This window comes from Haematobia irritans, chromosome 2 (genome assembly GCF_050003625.1).
Source record: "Haematobia irritans isolate KBUSLIRL chromosome 2, ASM5000362v1, whole genome shotgun sequence".
Lineage (NCBI taxonomy): Eukaryota > Metazoa > Arthropoda > Insecta > Diptera > Muscidae > Haematobia > Haematobia irritans.
The window spans coordinates 12,201,571-12,219,768 of record NC_134398.1 but is presented as its reverse complement, the minus strand read 5'-3'; the positions used below and the strand labels follow the sequence as shown (position 1 = coordinate 12,219,768).

Genomic DNA, 18,198 nt, shown 5'->3' with positions numbered 1-18,198 from the left:
ATCCACCACCATATCCACCCTTATGAACCTTGAAAACGTATTTACCTTTGGCATCGAAGTGCGTATGATTGACATAATTTACCTTTGATACAGATCTACGTATGATTGATATTAATTTTCTTGTCTTTTTTCTATAGAAAATTAAGACAAACGAAAAATATGTACCAAAATTCAATTTAAAATTCGTAGAACTAACAGAATGTTCCAAAATCTTTGATATTTGTCTTGAAGGACAACTGAGAAATAATTAAATAATTACCAGTGCAGTGCAGAAACCCAGCAGAGAACATAAGCAAACATCCACCTTCTACCCCTCCCACGATCTAAGAAAATGCATTTGAAACATTTGTTGTCTACGCTCTAATATTTAATTATTATTTTTACAGCAAATTAAAAAGTTACAACTTTTAACGCAATCAGCAGCATTGAACCGTGAAACTATAGCAGCATCACAATTAGCAACATCAACATCCACAGGAAGTATAACACAAGCACAGGCTGCATCATCCTCATCCATATCCTTGTCTTCTGCAACATCATCATCGGCATCTTCTTCATCGTCATCGTCATCGTCCTCATCATCATCATCATCGCCCTCTGGTTCCATTATAACTTTGACACAACCATCGAGAATAGATACTGGCACCAATGAAGATGGTGGCTCTATAAAGGCCATTGGTAGCAGTAGCACCAATGCTGCTGGTGCATCTGCAGCAACATCCATTGCAAACGGAAGTAACCGACAAACTTTGTTGAAAACTGACATTTCACAGTCTGCCGGTAATGGACCAGCTGTCAATCACATGGATGTAGCAACAGCAGCAATAGTACCCAGCAGCCCCAATGTTGGCTCCAACAGCATCTTAACCGTTGACGAAGATTCTCTGTCATTGGATCGTCTCAACTCGTTGCGTATCTATATGACATCCATAAAAACTTTACCCTTCAATCTACGCATATATGGGTAAGTTCTGCAACACACACACACACACACACAAGAGTGATTATCTTATTTCACTTTAGCCGACTTAACTACCTTTACTACTGATTACACACAATATTGAAAAGATTTTCAGAGAAATGGCAATGGAAGAAACGGGGAAAAAATGACATAAAAATAAAGAATCTTAAGCAATAGGGGTAACGAAAAAAAACCCATCCATCTTTTAATCTCTGGGATAAAAGTTTTAATGTTCCTCCTTCGTAGAATATGTTTTGCATAACTTATAAGAAAATTAAATTGAAATCCAGGCGGAAGTTGAGAGGGGATTGTTTTTTTTTTTTTTTTGCAAAATATAAATATTCGCATAAATGCATAAAAAAATTGAAATTTATTCGATTTATTAATAAAAGCAAAGAAATAAGGGACCCCACCCAGCTTAATAATTAAGAAGCTTGTGTGCTTAATTTAAAATGTCCACAAAGATTTTAAGCTTGGGAAAAACCAAATTTTTATTAATTGCGATATATTATCCCTTTCTATTAGAAAACTCTATTCAACCAGGCTTGGTGAAAGTTTTCCTGAAAAAACTGTACTCAGTCAAGCTGAATTATTTCCTATAAAACACTGTATTCAGCCAGGCTGAATTCAAGATTTCCTATAGAAAAATATATTAAGCTAGGTCGAATTAGAGATTTCGAACAGAAAACTGAATTCAGCAAGGCGGAATTAAATTTTTCGTACAGAAAACTGTATTCATTGAGGCTGAATTAAAGTTTCCTTTTAGAAAAATGTATTCAGCTACGTTGAATTACATTTTTCCTAAAGAAAACTATATTCACCTACACTGAATTAAAGTTTTCCCACAGAAAACTGTATTCAGCCAGGCTGAATTAAAGTTTTCCCACAGAAAACTGTATTCAGCCACACTGAATTAAAGTTTTCCCACAGAAAACTGTATTCAGCCAGGCTGAATTAAAGTTTATCCTATAGAAAAATGTATTCAGCCACGTTGAATTAAAATTTTCGCATAGAAAACTGTATTCAGCCACACTGAATTAAAGTTTTCGATAGAAAAATGTATTCAGCCACTTTGAATTCAAGTTTTCCTATAGAAACATGTTAAATTACATTTTTCCTATAGAAAACTGTATTCAGCCAGGCGGAATTAAAGTTTTTTTTACAGAAAACAGTATTCAGCCAGACTGAATTAAAGTTTTCTTGCAGAAAACTGAATTAAAGCCACACTGAATTAAAGTTTTCTCACAGAAAACTGTATTCAGCCAGGTTGAATTAAAGTTTTACCACAGAAAACTGTATTCAGCCACACTGAATTAAAGTTTTCCCACAGAAAACTGTATTCAGCCAGGCAGAATTAAAGTTTTCCCACAGAAAACTGTATTCAGCCACACTGAATTAAAGTTTTCCCATAGAAAACTGTATTCAGCCAGGCTGAATTAAAGTTTTCCCACAGAAAACTGTATTCAGCCACACTAAATTAAAGTTTTCCCACAGAAAACTGTATTCAGCCAGGCTGAAATAAAGTTTATCCTACAGAAAAATGTATTCAGCCACGTTGAATTAAAATTTTCGCATAGAAAACTGTATTCAGCCACACTGAATTAAAGTTTTCGATAGAAAAATGTATTCAGCCACTTTGAATTCAAGTTTTCCTATACAAACATGTTAAATTACATTTTTCCTATAGAAAACTGTATTCAGCCAGGCGGAACTAAAGTTTTTTTTTACAGAAAACAGTATTCAGCCAGACTGAATTAAAGTTTTCTTGCTGAAAACTGTATTCAGCCAGGCTGAATTAAAGTTTTTCTACAGAAAGAAATATTTGGTCAAGCTGAGTGAAAATTTTCCTTTAGAAAACTGTATTCTGTCATGCCTATAAGAAACTGTATTCAGTCAGGCTGAATTAAAGTTTCCTTTTAGAAATCAGTGTTCGGCTAGGTTGAATTAAAATTTTCCTATAGAAAACTGTATTCAGTCAGCCCGAATTCAGCCACGCTGAATTACATTTTGCCTATAGAAAACTTTATTCAGCTACACTGAATTAAAGTTTATCCTATAGAAAACTATATTCAGCCGCGCTGAATTAAAGTTTTCTATAGAAAAATGTATTCAGCCACGTCGAATTCAAGTTTTCCTATAAAAAAATTTATTCAGCCAGACGGAATTAAAGTTTTTCACAGGAAACAGTATTCAGCCAGACTGAATTAAGGTTTTCTTACAGAAAACTCTATTCATTCAGTTGAATAAAATTTTTTCTATAGAAAACTGTATTCAGCCACACTTAATTACATTTTTCCTATAGAAAACTGTATTCAGCCACACTGAATTAAAGTTTAGCCTATAGAAAACTATACTCAGTCATGCTGAATTAAAGTTTTCCTATAGAAAACTATATTCATCCCGGCGTTATTAAAGTTTTCTTACAGAAAACTGTATTCAGCCAGGCTGAATTAAAGTTTTCCTACAGAAAAATGTATTCAGCCCCGTTGAATTACATTTTTCCTATTGAAAACTATATTCAGGCACACTGAATTAAAGTTTATCCTATAGAAAACTATATTCAGCCACGCTGAATTAAAGTTTTCCTATAGAGAACTAAATTCAGCCAGGCTGAATTAAATTTTTTCTATAGAAAACTGTATTCAGCCAGGCAGAATTAAAGTTTTCTTACAGAAAGATGTATTCAGCTAGGCTGAATTAAAGTCTTCCTACCAAAAGGAATATTTGGCCAGGCTGAGTAAAAATTTTCCTATAGAAAACTATATTCTGTCATGCCTATAAAAAACTGTATTCAGCCAGGCTGAATTAAAGTTTCCTTTTAGAAATCTGTATTCAGCTAAGATGAATTAAAATTTTCAGCCGGGCAGAATAAAAGTTTTCTCACAGAAAGCTGTATTCAGCTAGGCTGAATTAAAGTCTTCCTACCGAAAGGAAATTTTCCTATAGAAAACTATATTCTGCCATGCTAAATTAAAGTTTTCCTATAAAAAACTACATTTAGCGATGCTGAATTAAAGTTTTCCTATAGATAAACTGTATTCAGCAGAATACAGTACAGAAAACTTTATCCAGCCAAACTAAATTAAGGTTTTCCGACGTAAAACTCTATTCTGCCAGGCTGAAGTAAAGTTTTCATATAGAAAACTATATTCAGCCAGGCTGAGTGAAAGTTTTTCAATAGAAAAATTAATTCAGCCACGCTGAATTAAAGCTTTCCTATAAAAAACTATATTCAGCGGCGCTGAATTAAAGTTTTCTTACAGAAAACTGTATTTAGCAAGGATGAATTAAATTTTTGTTATAAATTACTATATTCAGCCTCGCTGAATTAAAGTTTTCCTGTAGAAAACTTTATCCAGCCAAGCTAAATTAAAGTTTTCCTACGTAAAACTCTATTCTGCCAGGCTGAAGTGAAGTTTTCCTTTAAAAAACTATTGTCAGCCACGCAGATTTAAAGTTTTCCTCTAGAAAACTGTATTCATCCAGGCTGAATTAAAGTTTTCCTATATAAAACTGTAATCAGCCACGCTGAATTAAAGTTTTCGTACAGAAAACTATATTCAGCCACGCTGAATTATATTTTTCCTATAGAAAACTATATTCAGCCACGCTGAATTAAAGTTTTCCCATAGAAAACTGTAATCAGCCACGCTGAATTACATTTTTCCTATAGAAAACTATATTCAGCCACGCTGAATTAAAGTTTTCGTACAGAAAACTATATTCAGCCACGCTGAATTAAATTTTTCCCATAGAAAACTATAGTCAGCAACGCTAAATTAAATTTTTCGTATAGAAAACTATATTCAGCCACGTTGAATTATATTTTTCCTATAGAAAACTATATTCAGCCACGCTGAATTAAAGTTTTCCCATAGAAAACGCTGAATTAAAGTTTTCCCATAGAAAACTGTGATCAGCCACGCTGAATTAAAGTTTTCCTACAGAAAACTGTATTCGGCCAGGCTTAGTTCAACTTTCCCTATAGAAAACTGTATTCAGCTAGGCTAAATTAAAGCTTTCCCATAGAAAACTGTATTTATCCAGGACGAAGTGAAGTTTCCCTGTAGAAAACTGTATTCAGGCACGCTGAGTTAATGTTTTCCTATAGAAAAATGTATTCAGGCACGCTGAGTTAATGTTTTCCTATAGAAAACTGTATTCAGCCAGGCTGAATTAAAGATTTCCTACAGAAAACTATATTCACTACTATATTGGGTGAAAGTTTTCTGTAGAAAACTGTATTCACCCATACTAACTTAAAGTTTCCCAGTAGAAATCTATATTCAGCCAGGCTGAACTAGAGTTTTCTCATAGAAAGCGGTATTTAGCCAGGCTGAATTAAAGTGTTCCTATAGAAAACTGTATTCAGCCAGGCTTTATTAAAGTTTTCCTAAAGAAAACTATATTCAGCCAGGCTGAATTAAAGTTTTCCTACAGAAAACTGTATTCAGCCACGCTGAATTAAAGTTTTCCTACAGAAAACTGTATTCTGCCAGGCTTAATTCTCATTGTAAAACTGTATGCAGCCTACCTTTATTAAAGATTTTCTAAAAAAAATTTATTCAGCCAGGCTGAATAAAAGTTTTCCTGTAGAAAGCTTTCAACTTTGTAATTTTTTCCTCCGTAACATAATTCTCGAAAACTAAAGTTAAAAAATTTGTTCCCATAAGTTTTGTGTTTCCACATAGAGAACGGCCATTATTTTTCGGTTTCTTCTTCCCCATTTCTTGCTCACCTCATAATTAGTTCTTTACAAATTAACATAAGTAAGTCAATAAAGCAAAAAAAAGTTCCACTTTTTAACAACTTCACAAGTTAGATACCCTAGCAAAAAAAAAAAACACGGAACAGCCACAAACAGTGGCCATCAAAAAAAAAAACTAAATGTTGATTAATTCATTTAAAACCTGACCATAACACCCACCAATGATGGCTATTAAAGAGGACTAAAGAGGGCCCCAAAAAGAAAAAGAATTCTTGCAAATTGTTGGAATTTAGCTTGAAGGTATTCCAAAGTACCATTCACCCTTGGAAAAAAAGAAGCGATGTGGAGAAAAAAGTTTTCCAGTTACTGTATAAACTAGAAAGGTTGAAACTATGCTTCAGTCACCAACTATGGCCACTCAAATGGAATGCCAAGACTATGAAGTAAGATTGTCTGATGAAAGTTTTTAATAAAACTTAATATTATTTACCTGGTGGTGCAAGCTGTTGGCACAACTGTTACTTAAGATGGCCAATATTTTTGTCTCTGTCACCATTTGCTATAGCACCACAACCATTCATAGGATGGCAGATCCTCTTGCTGTTGTTTTTAAAAATTTACTTGGCTGAAACAAAGAAACGTGGAAAATGTTTTTTTTTTCATGGGTACGCAAGATGAATTTCTTTATATTTCATAAGATGCGAAAGGAAAGCCGGACTATGGGATGAGTTTGAACAAAGGGAAAAATTTCTATAATTTTACATAAATATTTTTTTTATAAAAAATTAAATATAATTATCCTCTCCGCAAGTGTAATTTAAAAATGTCTTTTTATACCCTGCGCCACACTGTGGAACAGAGTATTATAAGTTAGTGCATATGTTTGTAACACCCAGAAGGAGACGAGGTAGACATATGGTGTCTTTGGCAATAATGCTCAGGGTGGTTCCCTGAGTCGATATAACCATGTCCGTCTGTCCGCGAACACATTTTTGTAATCAAAGTCTAGGTCGCAGTTTTAGTCCAATCGACTTCAAATTTGGCACAAGTATGTGTTTTGGCTCAGAATATGTCCCTATTGATTTTGGAAGCAATCTGTTCAGATTTAGATATAGCTCCCATATATATCGTTCGCCCGATTTACACTCATATGACCACAGTGGCCAATCTTTTACTCCAATTTAATTGAAATTTTGCACAGGGAGTAAAATTAGCATTGTAGTTATGCTTGCCAAATTTGGTTGAAATCGGTTCAGATTTAGATATAGCTCCCATATATATGTTTTTCTGATTTTGACAAAAATGGTCAAAATACCAACATTTTCCTTGTAAAATCGCCACTGCTTAGTCGAAAAGTTGTAAAAATGACTCTAATTTTCCTAAACTTCCAATACATACATATCGAGCGATAAATCATAAATAGACTTTTGCGAAGTCTCCTTAAAATTGCTTCAGATTTAAATGTTTCCCATATTTTTATACCCTCCACCATAGGATGGGGGGTATATTAACTTTGTCATTCCGTCTGTAACACATCGAAATATTGCTCTAAGACCCTATAAAGTATATATATTCTGGGTCGTGGTAAAATTCAGAGTCGATCTAATCATTTCCGTCCGTCTATTGAAATCACGCTAACTTCCGAACGAAACAAGCTATCGACTTGAAACTTGGCACAAGTAGTTGTTATTGATGTAGGTCGGATGGCATTGCAAATGGGCCATATCGGTCCACTTTTACGTATAGCCCCCATATAAACCGACGCTAAGATTTGGCTTGCAGAGCCTCTCGAAGGAGAAAAATTCATCCGGATCGGTTGAAATTTGGTACACGGTGTTTTTACATGGTCTGTCATAACCATTCAAAAATTTGTCCAAATCTATCTATAATTATATACAGCCCCCATATAAGCCGATGCCCCGATTTGGCTTGCGAGGCCTCTAAGAGAAGCAAATTTCATCCGATCCGGCTGAAATTTGGTACATGGTGCTAGTATATCGTCTCTAACAACCATGCAAAAATTGGTCCACATCGGTTCATAATTATATATAGCCCCCATATAAACCGATCCCCAGATTTGGCTTGCGGAGCCTCTAAGAGAAGTAAATTTCATCCGATCCAGCATGGTGTAGGTATATGGTCTCTAACAAACATGCAAAAAATTGGTCCACATCGGTCTATAATTATATACAGCCCCCATATAAACCGATCCCAGATTTGTCCTCTGGAGCCTTTTGGAGGAGCAAAATTTATCCGATCCGGTTAAAATTTGGTGCGTGGTGTTATTATATGGTCTCTAACACCCATGCAAAAATTGGTCCATAGCGGTCCATAATTATACATAGCCTCCATATAAACCGTTCCCCAGATTTGATCTCCGGAGCCTCTTGGAGAAGCAAAATTTATCTGATCCGGTTGAAATTTGGAACATGGTGGTAGTATGTGGTCTCTAATGACCATGAAATCGGTCCATAATTATATATAGCCCCCATATAAACCGATCCCCAGATTTGACATCCGGAGCCCCTTGAAAGAGCAAAATTCATCCGAGTCGTTGAAACTTGGTACGTGATGTTAGTATATGGTATCCAACAACCATGCAGGAATTGGTTCATATTATTACATAATTATATATAGCCCCCATATAAACCGATCCTCAGATTTGACCTGCGGTGCCTTTTGGAGAAAAAAAAATTCATCCGATCTGGTTGAAGTTTGGTACGTGGTGGTAGTATATGATCTCCAACAACTGTGCAAGAATTGGTCCGTACCGGTCCATAATTATATATAGCCCCCATATAAACCGTTCTACAGATTTGACCTCCGGAGCCTCTTGGAGGAGTGGTGTTAGTATATGGTCTCTAACAACCATGCAAAAATTGGTCCCCATCGGTTCATAATTATATATAGCCCCATATGAACTGAAAAATAATCTACCAAAATTTTATTTCTATGGAAAATTTTGTCAAAATTTTTTTTCTATAGAAAATTTTGTCAAAATTTTATTTCTATAGAAAATTTTTTCAAAATTTTATTTATATAGAAAATTTTGTTAAAATTTTATTTCCATAGAAAATTTTGTCAAACTGAATTATATACGTATTTGATCGATCTTTTTTAATTTAATATATACCACGTATGGACTAACATGCAATTTACAAGACGGTGTTAGGAGGTTTGAAGATACCTTGCCATCGGCAAGTTTTACCGCAACCCAAGTAATTCGATTGTGGATGACAGTCTTTAGTAGAAGTTTCTACGCAATCCATTGTGGAGGGTACATAAGCTTCGGCCTGGCTGAACTTACGGCCGCATATACTTGTTTAATTTTGCAAAATTTTAAAAGATTTTATTTAACAACTATATATTTAATTTTATTATCATTATTATTGTTTATATATTTTTTTTAATGTTCGATATGGACGTTTTTATTATTCAAATTTTCATTTTTGCATTTTGAAAATTATAAAAAAAATTTTAGAATTGGAAAAAATTGATATTGCAACTTTACGGTTTAATTTTTTTTTTTTTTTTTAAGTCGACTTTCAATTTTTTGATTATTGCAATGTCGCCTTTTAGACTTTTTAATTTTCCAAATTTGGAAAATGTCGTTTTTTGGATTTCTTTTTTAAGTTTTCAAATTTACTATCGAAAAAACGACTTTCAATTTTTTAATAAAAAAAAAAACAACTATCGATTTTTCGACTAATTCAAAGACGACATTACGACTTTCGGGTTTTCCAAAATTTGGTAAAAATCGATTTGTCCAAAATCTGAGTTTACAATTTTCTCCTCTTTCAAATATGTCTATTTTATGTTTTTTTTTACTTTTGGAAAACAAGTCAATTTTTCTTTGAAAATTAAACTTTAAATGTTTCGACCTTCGATTCATAATTAGATTAATTATGAAATTATGCATTAAATCCAACAGAAGATTGGTCGATAAGGATTAGTATTAGGATGTGCTTCTAAGGGATTCCTAAGAAAGAATCATATTTCATTTTTTTTTCAAAATTTCTAAAAGTCAACATTACGATTTTTTTTGCATTTTTTTTCTTCTCCTTTTACAAAAATTTCCAATTATTTCCCAATTTGGAGAAGTCGTTTTTTTTTCGTTTTTTTTTTGTTTTTCAATTTTGAAAAAAATCGACTTTTTGACTATTTTTACGTCGACTTTTTAAATTTAGTTAAAAAATATACTCTTCGATATTTAAATTTTGAAAAAGTAGATTCAAATTTTTCAATCATTTAATTATTCAAGCTTGAAAAATGTCGAATGTTTGCTTATCGATTTGTGCTGCCTGATTCTGTATATAGCTCAATGACAAAAAAAAATATTTCTCTTTTCTAAATGTCTTATAAATTATTTAAAATCCCTTTAGCCCAAAAATACCAGCAAATAATCCCTACTTCTGCTCTAAAGAAACCTCAAATTATGTCTATGCCTACAGAACGCTATCCATATGCATTTTTCTCATCCCATTGTGCAAACGAAGAGAACAATCTGTTTTCCTTAAAACATCTCAAGACTTGCCAACGAAAACTTTCAAAAAAAAAAAAACCAAATCCTACAACTTCTAGAATAGAAAAAACTCTCCGAAAGGAAAAAACTATAGCGTGGAAAACAAAAAAAAAACTTTCAAAATACAACCAAAATACTTTGAATAGTCTTTTCCGTTTCATTCTTTGAGCAAAGTAATTGAAACGTGTTAAGAAAGCTGATATTGTAAATCAATAACTTTTTCTACCGCTAACACTTCACAATGATCGAATGGATAATGTCGTTGGTGAAAACTTACCACAAACCAAAAAAAAAAAAAACAAAAAAGATGTATTAAAAAAGTTGTGATCTATTTGGTGTTTTCTACGCGATACTTTTGTAGGGAATTAAGGTAACAAAGTAAGCGAAATATTGTTTTTTTTTTTGTTCTTTTGCTAACAAAGTGTAAAGTATAAAAAGACAAGTTTTAAGAATAAAAAATATGGAAAAAATAGGTAGTAACAAAAATATAGGCGAAACTATATTCAATATTTATTTTGCACGGACTTAACTAATATCTAAAAAAATTGTTTTCTAATTTTTTTTATATTTATTTTCATAATTTATTATGATTGTAAATCTTGCAATAAATAAACATTATTTTGAACTCTACACATTACTATAATTATGGGATATCTAACCCATACTTATTCTATTCTATAACTAACCATATTTCTATACTATTTTAATTCCATTGCAGTGATGATTTATTTTCGGATCAACTTTATATGGACATTGGCTTATCGACGCGTTTACTGAATATCATGGCCAATAATACGATTTTTGCATCGGTTATATCATATAAAAACCTCAAAAGTTTTCTACCCAAAACCTATTATACACGTGGCAGGTGAGTGTGGACTGAAAATCTGTGTTTATTTTGCACTCGTTAGTTATTTTAATTCATTATATCACAAAATATTTCAAATGATATGGTCACTACATGGTGGGTAATACGATTCAACGAAAACAAAAAAAAAAATTAAAAATACTCTAAAATAAAGTGTATGTGATATTTCAAATAATACCATTAGTATAAATCGGATTTAAATGGAAACAAATAAACACTAACACACACATACGCTAATGCTAAAACACATACCATCTATACTCTCGCCCATTAAAAATTGAGCCACACTCTCAAATGTATGGTAATTACAAAGCTGTGGTGATTATAGTGAGCCAGAGAGAGAGAGAGGGAGTGCATGAAATTTGCTGGTGTGTATGCTTGTGCTTTAAGTACATCCGCTGTGTATTACATTACATCCGGTTTTACAAATTTCTAATTAAGGGAGCATATGTTGGCATTCAATATACGAGGTTTACAATGTAAATAAAAAAAAAATAGAAATGCAAACAGCTGCATCTAATGAATTCAAATTTTAAAATCAGTTTAGATTTGTTGGAATTGTCTATTTATATAGAAAATTTTGTAAAAAAAAATTATTTCTATAGAAAATTTTGTTAAAATGTGTTCGAAATTTTGGTTGTCAAAATTTCATTTCTATAGAAAATTTGGTCAAATTTATATTTCTATAGAAAATTTGGTCACAATTTTGTCTTTTGTCAAAATTTTATTTTATAGAAAATTTTGTCAAAATTTTATTTCTATAGAAAATTTTATTAAACTTTCATTTCTATAGAAAATTTTGTTAAAATTTTATTTCTATAGAAAATTTTATTAAACTTTTATTTCTATAGAAAATTTTGTTAAAATTTTATTTCTATGGAAAAGTTGGTCCAACTTTTGTTTCTATAGAAAGTGTTGTCAACATTTTATTTCTATAGAAAATTTTGTCAAAATTTTATTTATAGAAAATTTTATCAAAATTTTATTTCTATAGAAAAAAGGGGGCTCCCTCCTCGACCAAATATCGAAAGTAAAGTAGCTTTTCTTTGCTTAGATGCCCCTTTCAAACTTCCCTGAAAATTTCAACCAAATCGGATAATTTTTTTCCAATTTTCAAAAAGTCGGGCAAGTCAAAAATTTTATTTATAGAAAATTTTATCAAAATTTTATTTCTATAGAAAAAAGGGGAGGGCCCCCTCCTCGACTAAATATCGAAAGCAAAGTAGCTGTTCTTTGCCTAGACGCCCCTTTCAACCTTCCCTGAAAATTTCAAGGAAATCGGACAATTTTTTCCAATTTTGAAATAGTCGGACAAGGGAGGGGGACCTCTCCCTTGTCCGACTATATAATTTTGTCAAAATTTTATTTATAGAAGATTTTGTCAAAATTTTAATTCTATAGCAGATTTTGTCAAAATTGTATTTCTATAGAAAATTTTGTCAAAATCATATTTCTATAGAAAATTTTGTCAAAATGTTATTTCTATAGAAGATTTTGTCAAAAATGTATTCCTATAGAAAAGTTTGTCAAAATTTTATTCCTATAGAAAATTTTGTCAAAATTTTATTTCTATAGAAAATTTTGTCATAATTTTACTCCTATACACAATTTTGCCAAAATTGTATTTCTATAGAAAATTTTGTCAAATTTTTATTTCTATAGAATATTTAGTCAAATTTATATTTTTATAAAATATTTTGTCAAAATTTTATTTCTATAGAAAATTTGGTCAAAAATGTATTTTTATAGAAAATTTTATAAAAATGTTATTTCTATAGAAAATTTTATCTCTATAGAAAATTTTGTTCAAAATTTGTTTTTATAGAAAATTTTGTTACAATTTTATTTCTATATATAATTTTTCAAAATTTTATTTCTATAGAAAATTTTTTCAAATTTTTATTTCTATTTTGTAAACATTTTATTTCTATAGAAAATTTTGTTAAAATTTTTTTCTATATAAAATAGTTTTAAAATTTTATTTTTACAGAAAACTTTTTCAAAATTTTATTTCTATAAAAAATTCTATTTCTAGGGAAAATGTTGTCAAAATTTTATTTCTATAGAAAATTTTGTCAAAATTTTTTTTATAGAATATTTTGTCAAAATTTTATTTATAAAAGATTTTGTCAAAATTTTATTTCTATAGAAAATTTTGTCATATTTTACTTCTATACAGAATTTTGTCAAAATTGTATTTCTATAGAAAATTTTGTCTAAATTGTATTCCTATAGAAAATTTTGTCACAATTTTATTTCTATTAAAAAATTTTATAAAAATTTTATTTCTATAGAAAATTTTGTCAAAATTTTATTTCTATATAAAATATTTCAAAATTTTATTTTTATAGAATATTTTGTCAAAATTTTCTTTCTATAGAAAATTTTGTCAAAATTTTATTTCTATAGACGATTTTTTCAAATTTTTATTTCTATAGACAATTTTTTCAAAATTTTATATATACATAACTTTCTATAGAAATTTTTATCAAAATTATGCTTCTATAAAAAAAAATTGTCAAAATTTTAATTTTATTTGTATAGAAAATTTTGTCAAAAATATATTTCTATATAAAATTTTGTCAAATTTTTATTTCTGTAGAATATTTGGTAAAATTTATATTTCTATAGAATATTTTGTCAAAATGTTATTTCTATAGAAAATTGTGTCAAAATTTTATTACTATAGAAAATTTTGTCAAAATTTTATTTCTATAGACAATTTTGTCAAAATTTTTTACTATAGAACATTTGTTCAAAATTTTATTTCTACAGAAAATTTTGTCAAAATTATATTTCTATAGAAAATTTTGTCAAAATTTTATTTCTATAAAAAATTCCGTCAAAAATGTATTTCTATAGAAAATTTTATCAAAATTTTATTTCTATAGAAAATTTTGTCAAAATTTTATTTCTACAGAAAATTTTGTCCAATTTTTATTTCTATATAAAATTTTGTCAAAATTTTATTTCTATAGAATATTTTGTCAAAATTGTCTTTCTATAGAAAATTTTGTCAAAATTTTATTTCTATAGACAATTTCTTCAAATTTTTATTTCTATAGACAATTTTTTCAAAATTTTATATATACATAAGTTTTATTTCTATAGAAAATTTTGTCAAAATTTTATTTCTATAGAAATTTGTATCAAAATTATGCTTCTATAAAAAAATTTTCAAAATTTTATTTCTATAGATAGTTTTATCAAAATTTTCTTTCTATAGAAAATTTTGTAAACATTTTATTCCTAAAGAAAAATTTTGTCAACATTTTACTTCTATAGAAAATTTTGTCAAAAATGTATTTCTATAAAAAATTTTATCAAAATTTTATTCGTATAGAAAATTTTGTCAAAATTTTATTTCTATAGAAAATTTTGTCATAATTTTACTTCTATACAGAATTTTGTCAAAATTGTATTTCTATAGAAAATTTTGTCCAAATTTTATTCCTATAGAAAATTTTGTCACAATTTTATTTCTATAAAAAAAAAAAATTTGTACAAATTTTGTTTCTATAGAAAGTTTTGTCAAAATTTTATTTCAATATAAAATATTTTCAAAATTTTATTTTTATAGAAAAATTTTTCAAAATTTCATTTCTATAGAAAATTTTGTAACAATTTTATTTTTATAGAAAATTTTGTCAAAATTATATTTCTTATAGAAAATTTTGTCAAAATTATATTCTTATAGAAAATTTTGTCAAATTTTTATTTCTATAGAAAATGTTTTCAAAATTTTTTTCTATAGAAAATGTTGTCAAAATTTTATTTCTATATAGAAAATTTTGTCAAAATGTTATTTCTATAGAAAATTTTGTTAAAACGTTATTTCCATAGAAAATGTTGTCAAAATTTTATTTCTATAGAAAATTTTGTCAAAATTTTATTTGTAAAAGACTTTGTCAAAATTTTAATTCTATACAAAATTTTGTCAAAATTATATTTCTATAGAAAATTTTGTCAAAATTTTATTTCTATAGAAAATTCGGTCAAAAATGTATTTCTATAGAAAATTTTATCAAAATTTTATTTCTATAGAAAATTTTGTCAAATTTGTATTTCTATATAAAATTTTGTCAAAATTTTATTTCTATAGAAAATTTTATCAAAATTTTATTCTATAGACAATTTTTTCAAATTTTTATTTCTATAGAAAATTTTTTCAAAATTTTATATATACATACGTTTTATTTCTATAGAAAATTTTGTCAAAATTTTATTTCTATAGAAATTTTTATCAAAATTATGCTTCTATGGAAAAAATTTGTCAAAATTTTATTTCTATAGATAGTTTTATCAAAATTTTCTTTCTATAGAAAATTTTGTAAACATTTTATTCCTAAAGAAAAATTTTGTCAACATTTTATTTCTATAGAAAATTGTGTCACAATTTTACTTCTATAGAAAAATTTTGTAAAATTTTTATTCATGTAGAAAATTTTGTCAAAATTTTATTTCTATACAGAATTTTGTCAAAATTGTATTTTCTAAAAAAAAAAAAATATTTTGTAATTTTGTTAGCAATAAAATGAACTGTCATTGCCATAAATCGACGTGAAAACATATGTAATTTAAAAAAAAATTGAAATACATTTTTTTTAGAATTATATCTCGAAAATTTAATTCTTTTGTTTTCGTCAGGGGGTTTTCGATTTTTAATCCTCTAACTATTCACTAATATGTTCTCTTTTTTTGCCTCTGTTTTTCTTTTTTTGTGTGTTTCTCCCATCACTCTTCTAATTAATGGTGACAGTGATCCCAAGGAATCGGATTATATTTTAGCCTCACGCATCATACAAACCTGGCTCTTTCAATCGAATCGCTCCAATGATAATTTACGTGAACCTTTGGATTTACCTTTTGAACATGGTCATGTGGAGATTATATTTCAACATGAACGAGCTCCCAAGGACAGTGATTGGATAGCTGTGTGTGGGTAAGCATGGAAGTAACCAAATATTGCACGAATATGTAAAGGCAAACAAACAAAAAAAAAATAGCAACAGCATCTAATGAATATGCACCAGAGAGCATATCAGAGATCCTTCTCCACCTCATGGAAACCTAAAACCAAATTTTTCACATATATCTTTTGTTTAGGGTTTCGAGCTTAGGAATAACAATCACTCCTCCAAAAAAAATTCTAATAATGAATTCTTTTGTTTTATGGAGTTTTTCTTAGAGGATTTCATTGGTGTGTGTTTTCTTTCAATTTTTGTTTTTTTTTTTGCTTTTTTTCATATACAGGCATGACTATAAAGCTTCCTTTGAAAGCAGTTGGCGTTCGGATTTATGCATAACCAAGAATCTAATGGAGAATATAACTCGCTGTATTTGTCCAGTTTCGGGTACTTATGTTGTGATGCTAACCAAACGTAATAATCATGTAAGTACCCCATAACAATACCTGATATCAAACTCTACTCAACAATAAAAACTCAGGGGGGAAATAAAGTCATAGGTAAAAAGCAAAAGGACGTATTTGATGTTTAAAGAAAAATAAAAAAATAATAATACAAATGAAGGCAAAGTTTATATATCATCTTACTATTGTATATAGACATCATTAATTTCCTTAAGCCAAAAAACCCCTGGAATTGTATCTATACAGAAAGAAAAAAATATATTTCTCCGAAACAAAATTTTAGACAAACGATCGTTCGCAAAAAAATCATTAAATTGTTGCAATAAAACATTTACCAAAAATTCTATTAAATTCCTATTCATGACAATTTGGATTTTTAGCACTTTTTGCATTTAATCAAAGCCCCAACAAACAAAGGTCATAACAATCAACGGACAAAATACTCCCCTCGCCTTTTAGTACACACCTACCTTTGAAAATAACTATCACTGGGGCAGCAAATATTTTGTATTGGGGTTTATAGTCTGTTAGTTTTTGACCAATGGTCGACCAGCTTCAAGTTGCTAGTGAGTTGTCCGAGTCAATTTTACTATGGTCTCAGGACCTACACCGTTTGTTGTGAATTTGATCTGAGTTTGCAGATTGTTAAGTTAAATTGGTTGACCACTTGTCCCATTGTAGCAGTACCAGTGAGGTAGACACTATTCCGGCAAAAACGAAATAAAACACAGCAGCAATCAGATTTCTCTCTCTAATGGCCGATTTGTGTACATTTTCAAGTTGTTTGATGAGATATTTACATTGCCCCATTTTTCCGAGACCATTTTTACTTCATATTTTTGTGGATGCAAGCTTCGAAGGATGACACCGTTGGTAAGGGGTATTCCTGTTGCTGTTGGTATTAATTCCTACGTAAACCCCAAATAAAAATGTATCCTTACAAAGGACCACCAAAGGTATTATTAACAGCTTTTCTTTATTTGATCGTCATAATCACTAAATCGTAAGGATTTTAAAAATCTAACAAATGACTCTAAATAAAATACAATTGAATGAATTTGGGGAAAAAAACTAAAAATATAGTTAAGTCATGTGGTGATTAAAATATCGCCTAGTTTAGGTCGGTTTCAAAGGAGTCTAGAACAGATCATGGAAATTAACAATAACGCTAATGGCTCTTTTATCAAAAAGGGTTTAAAAACTCCTTTTTGATAAAATTTTCAATAAAAAATCCCTTTTTGATAAAATTTTCAATAGAAATAAAATTTTGAAAAAATTTTCTATAGAAAAAAAAAAATTCTATAAAAATTAAACTTTGACAAAATTTTCTAAAAAATAAAATTTTGACAAAATTTTCTATAAAAATAAAATTTTGACAAAATTTTTTATGAAAATTAAATTTTCACAAAATTTTCTATAGAAAAAAAAAATAAAATAAAAACTTCTACAGAAAAAAAATTAAATAGAAATAAAATTTTTATAAAAGTTTCTATAGAAATAAAATTTTCTATATAAATAAAATTTTAACAAAAAGAAATAAAATTTTGACAAAATTTTCTATAGCAATAAAATTTTGAGAAAATTTTCTATAGAAATAAAATTTTGATAAAAATTTCTATAGAATTAAAATTTTGACAAAATTTTCTATAGAAATAAAAATTTGACAAAATAGAAAAAAAAAATTGATAAAATTTTCCATAGAAATAAAATTTGACAAAATTTTTTATGAAAATAAAATTTTCTAAAGAAAAAAAAATTATACAGAAAT

The 18,198-nt window shown here is 28.8% G+C and overlaps 1 protein-coding gene across 1 annotated transcript in view; it reads left to right on the top strand.

The window, feature by feature from the left end:
- The window catches only part of LOC142223481 (uncharacterized), a 525,017-nt gene that overhangs the window by 384,909 nt on the left and 121,910 nt on the right, over window positions 1-18,198 (top strand). Inside the window, exons 11-15 of the mRNA XM_075293366.1 lie at window positions 387-605; window positions 804-964; window positions 10,910-11,059; window positions 15,819-16,001; window positions 16,313-16,451. Of these exons, the coding sequence (XP_075149481.1) occupies window positions 387-605; window positions 804-964; window positions 10,910-11,059; window positions 15,819-16,001; window positions 16,313-16,451 (852 nt within the window). The remainder of the gene's footprint in view (window positions 1-386; window positions 606-803; window positions 965-10,909; window positions 11,060-15,818; window positions 16,002-16,312; window positions 16,452-18,198) is intronic.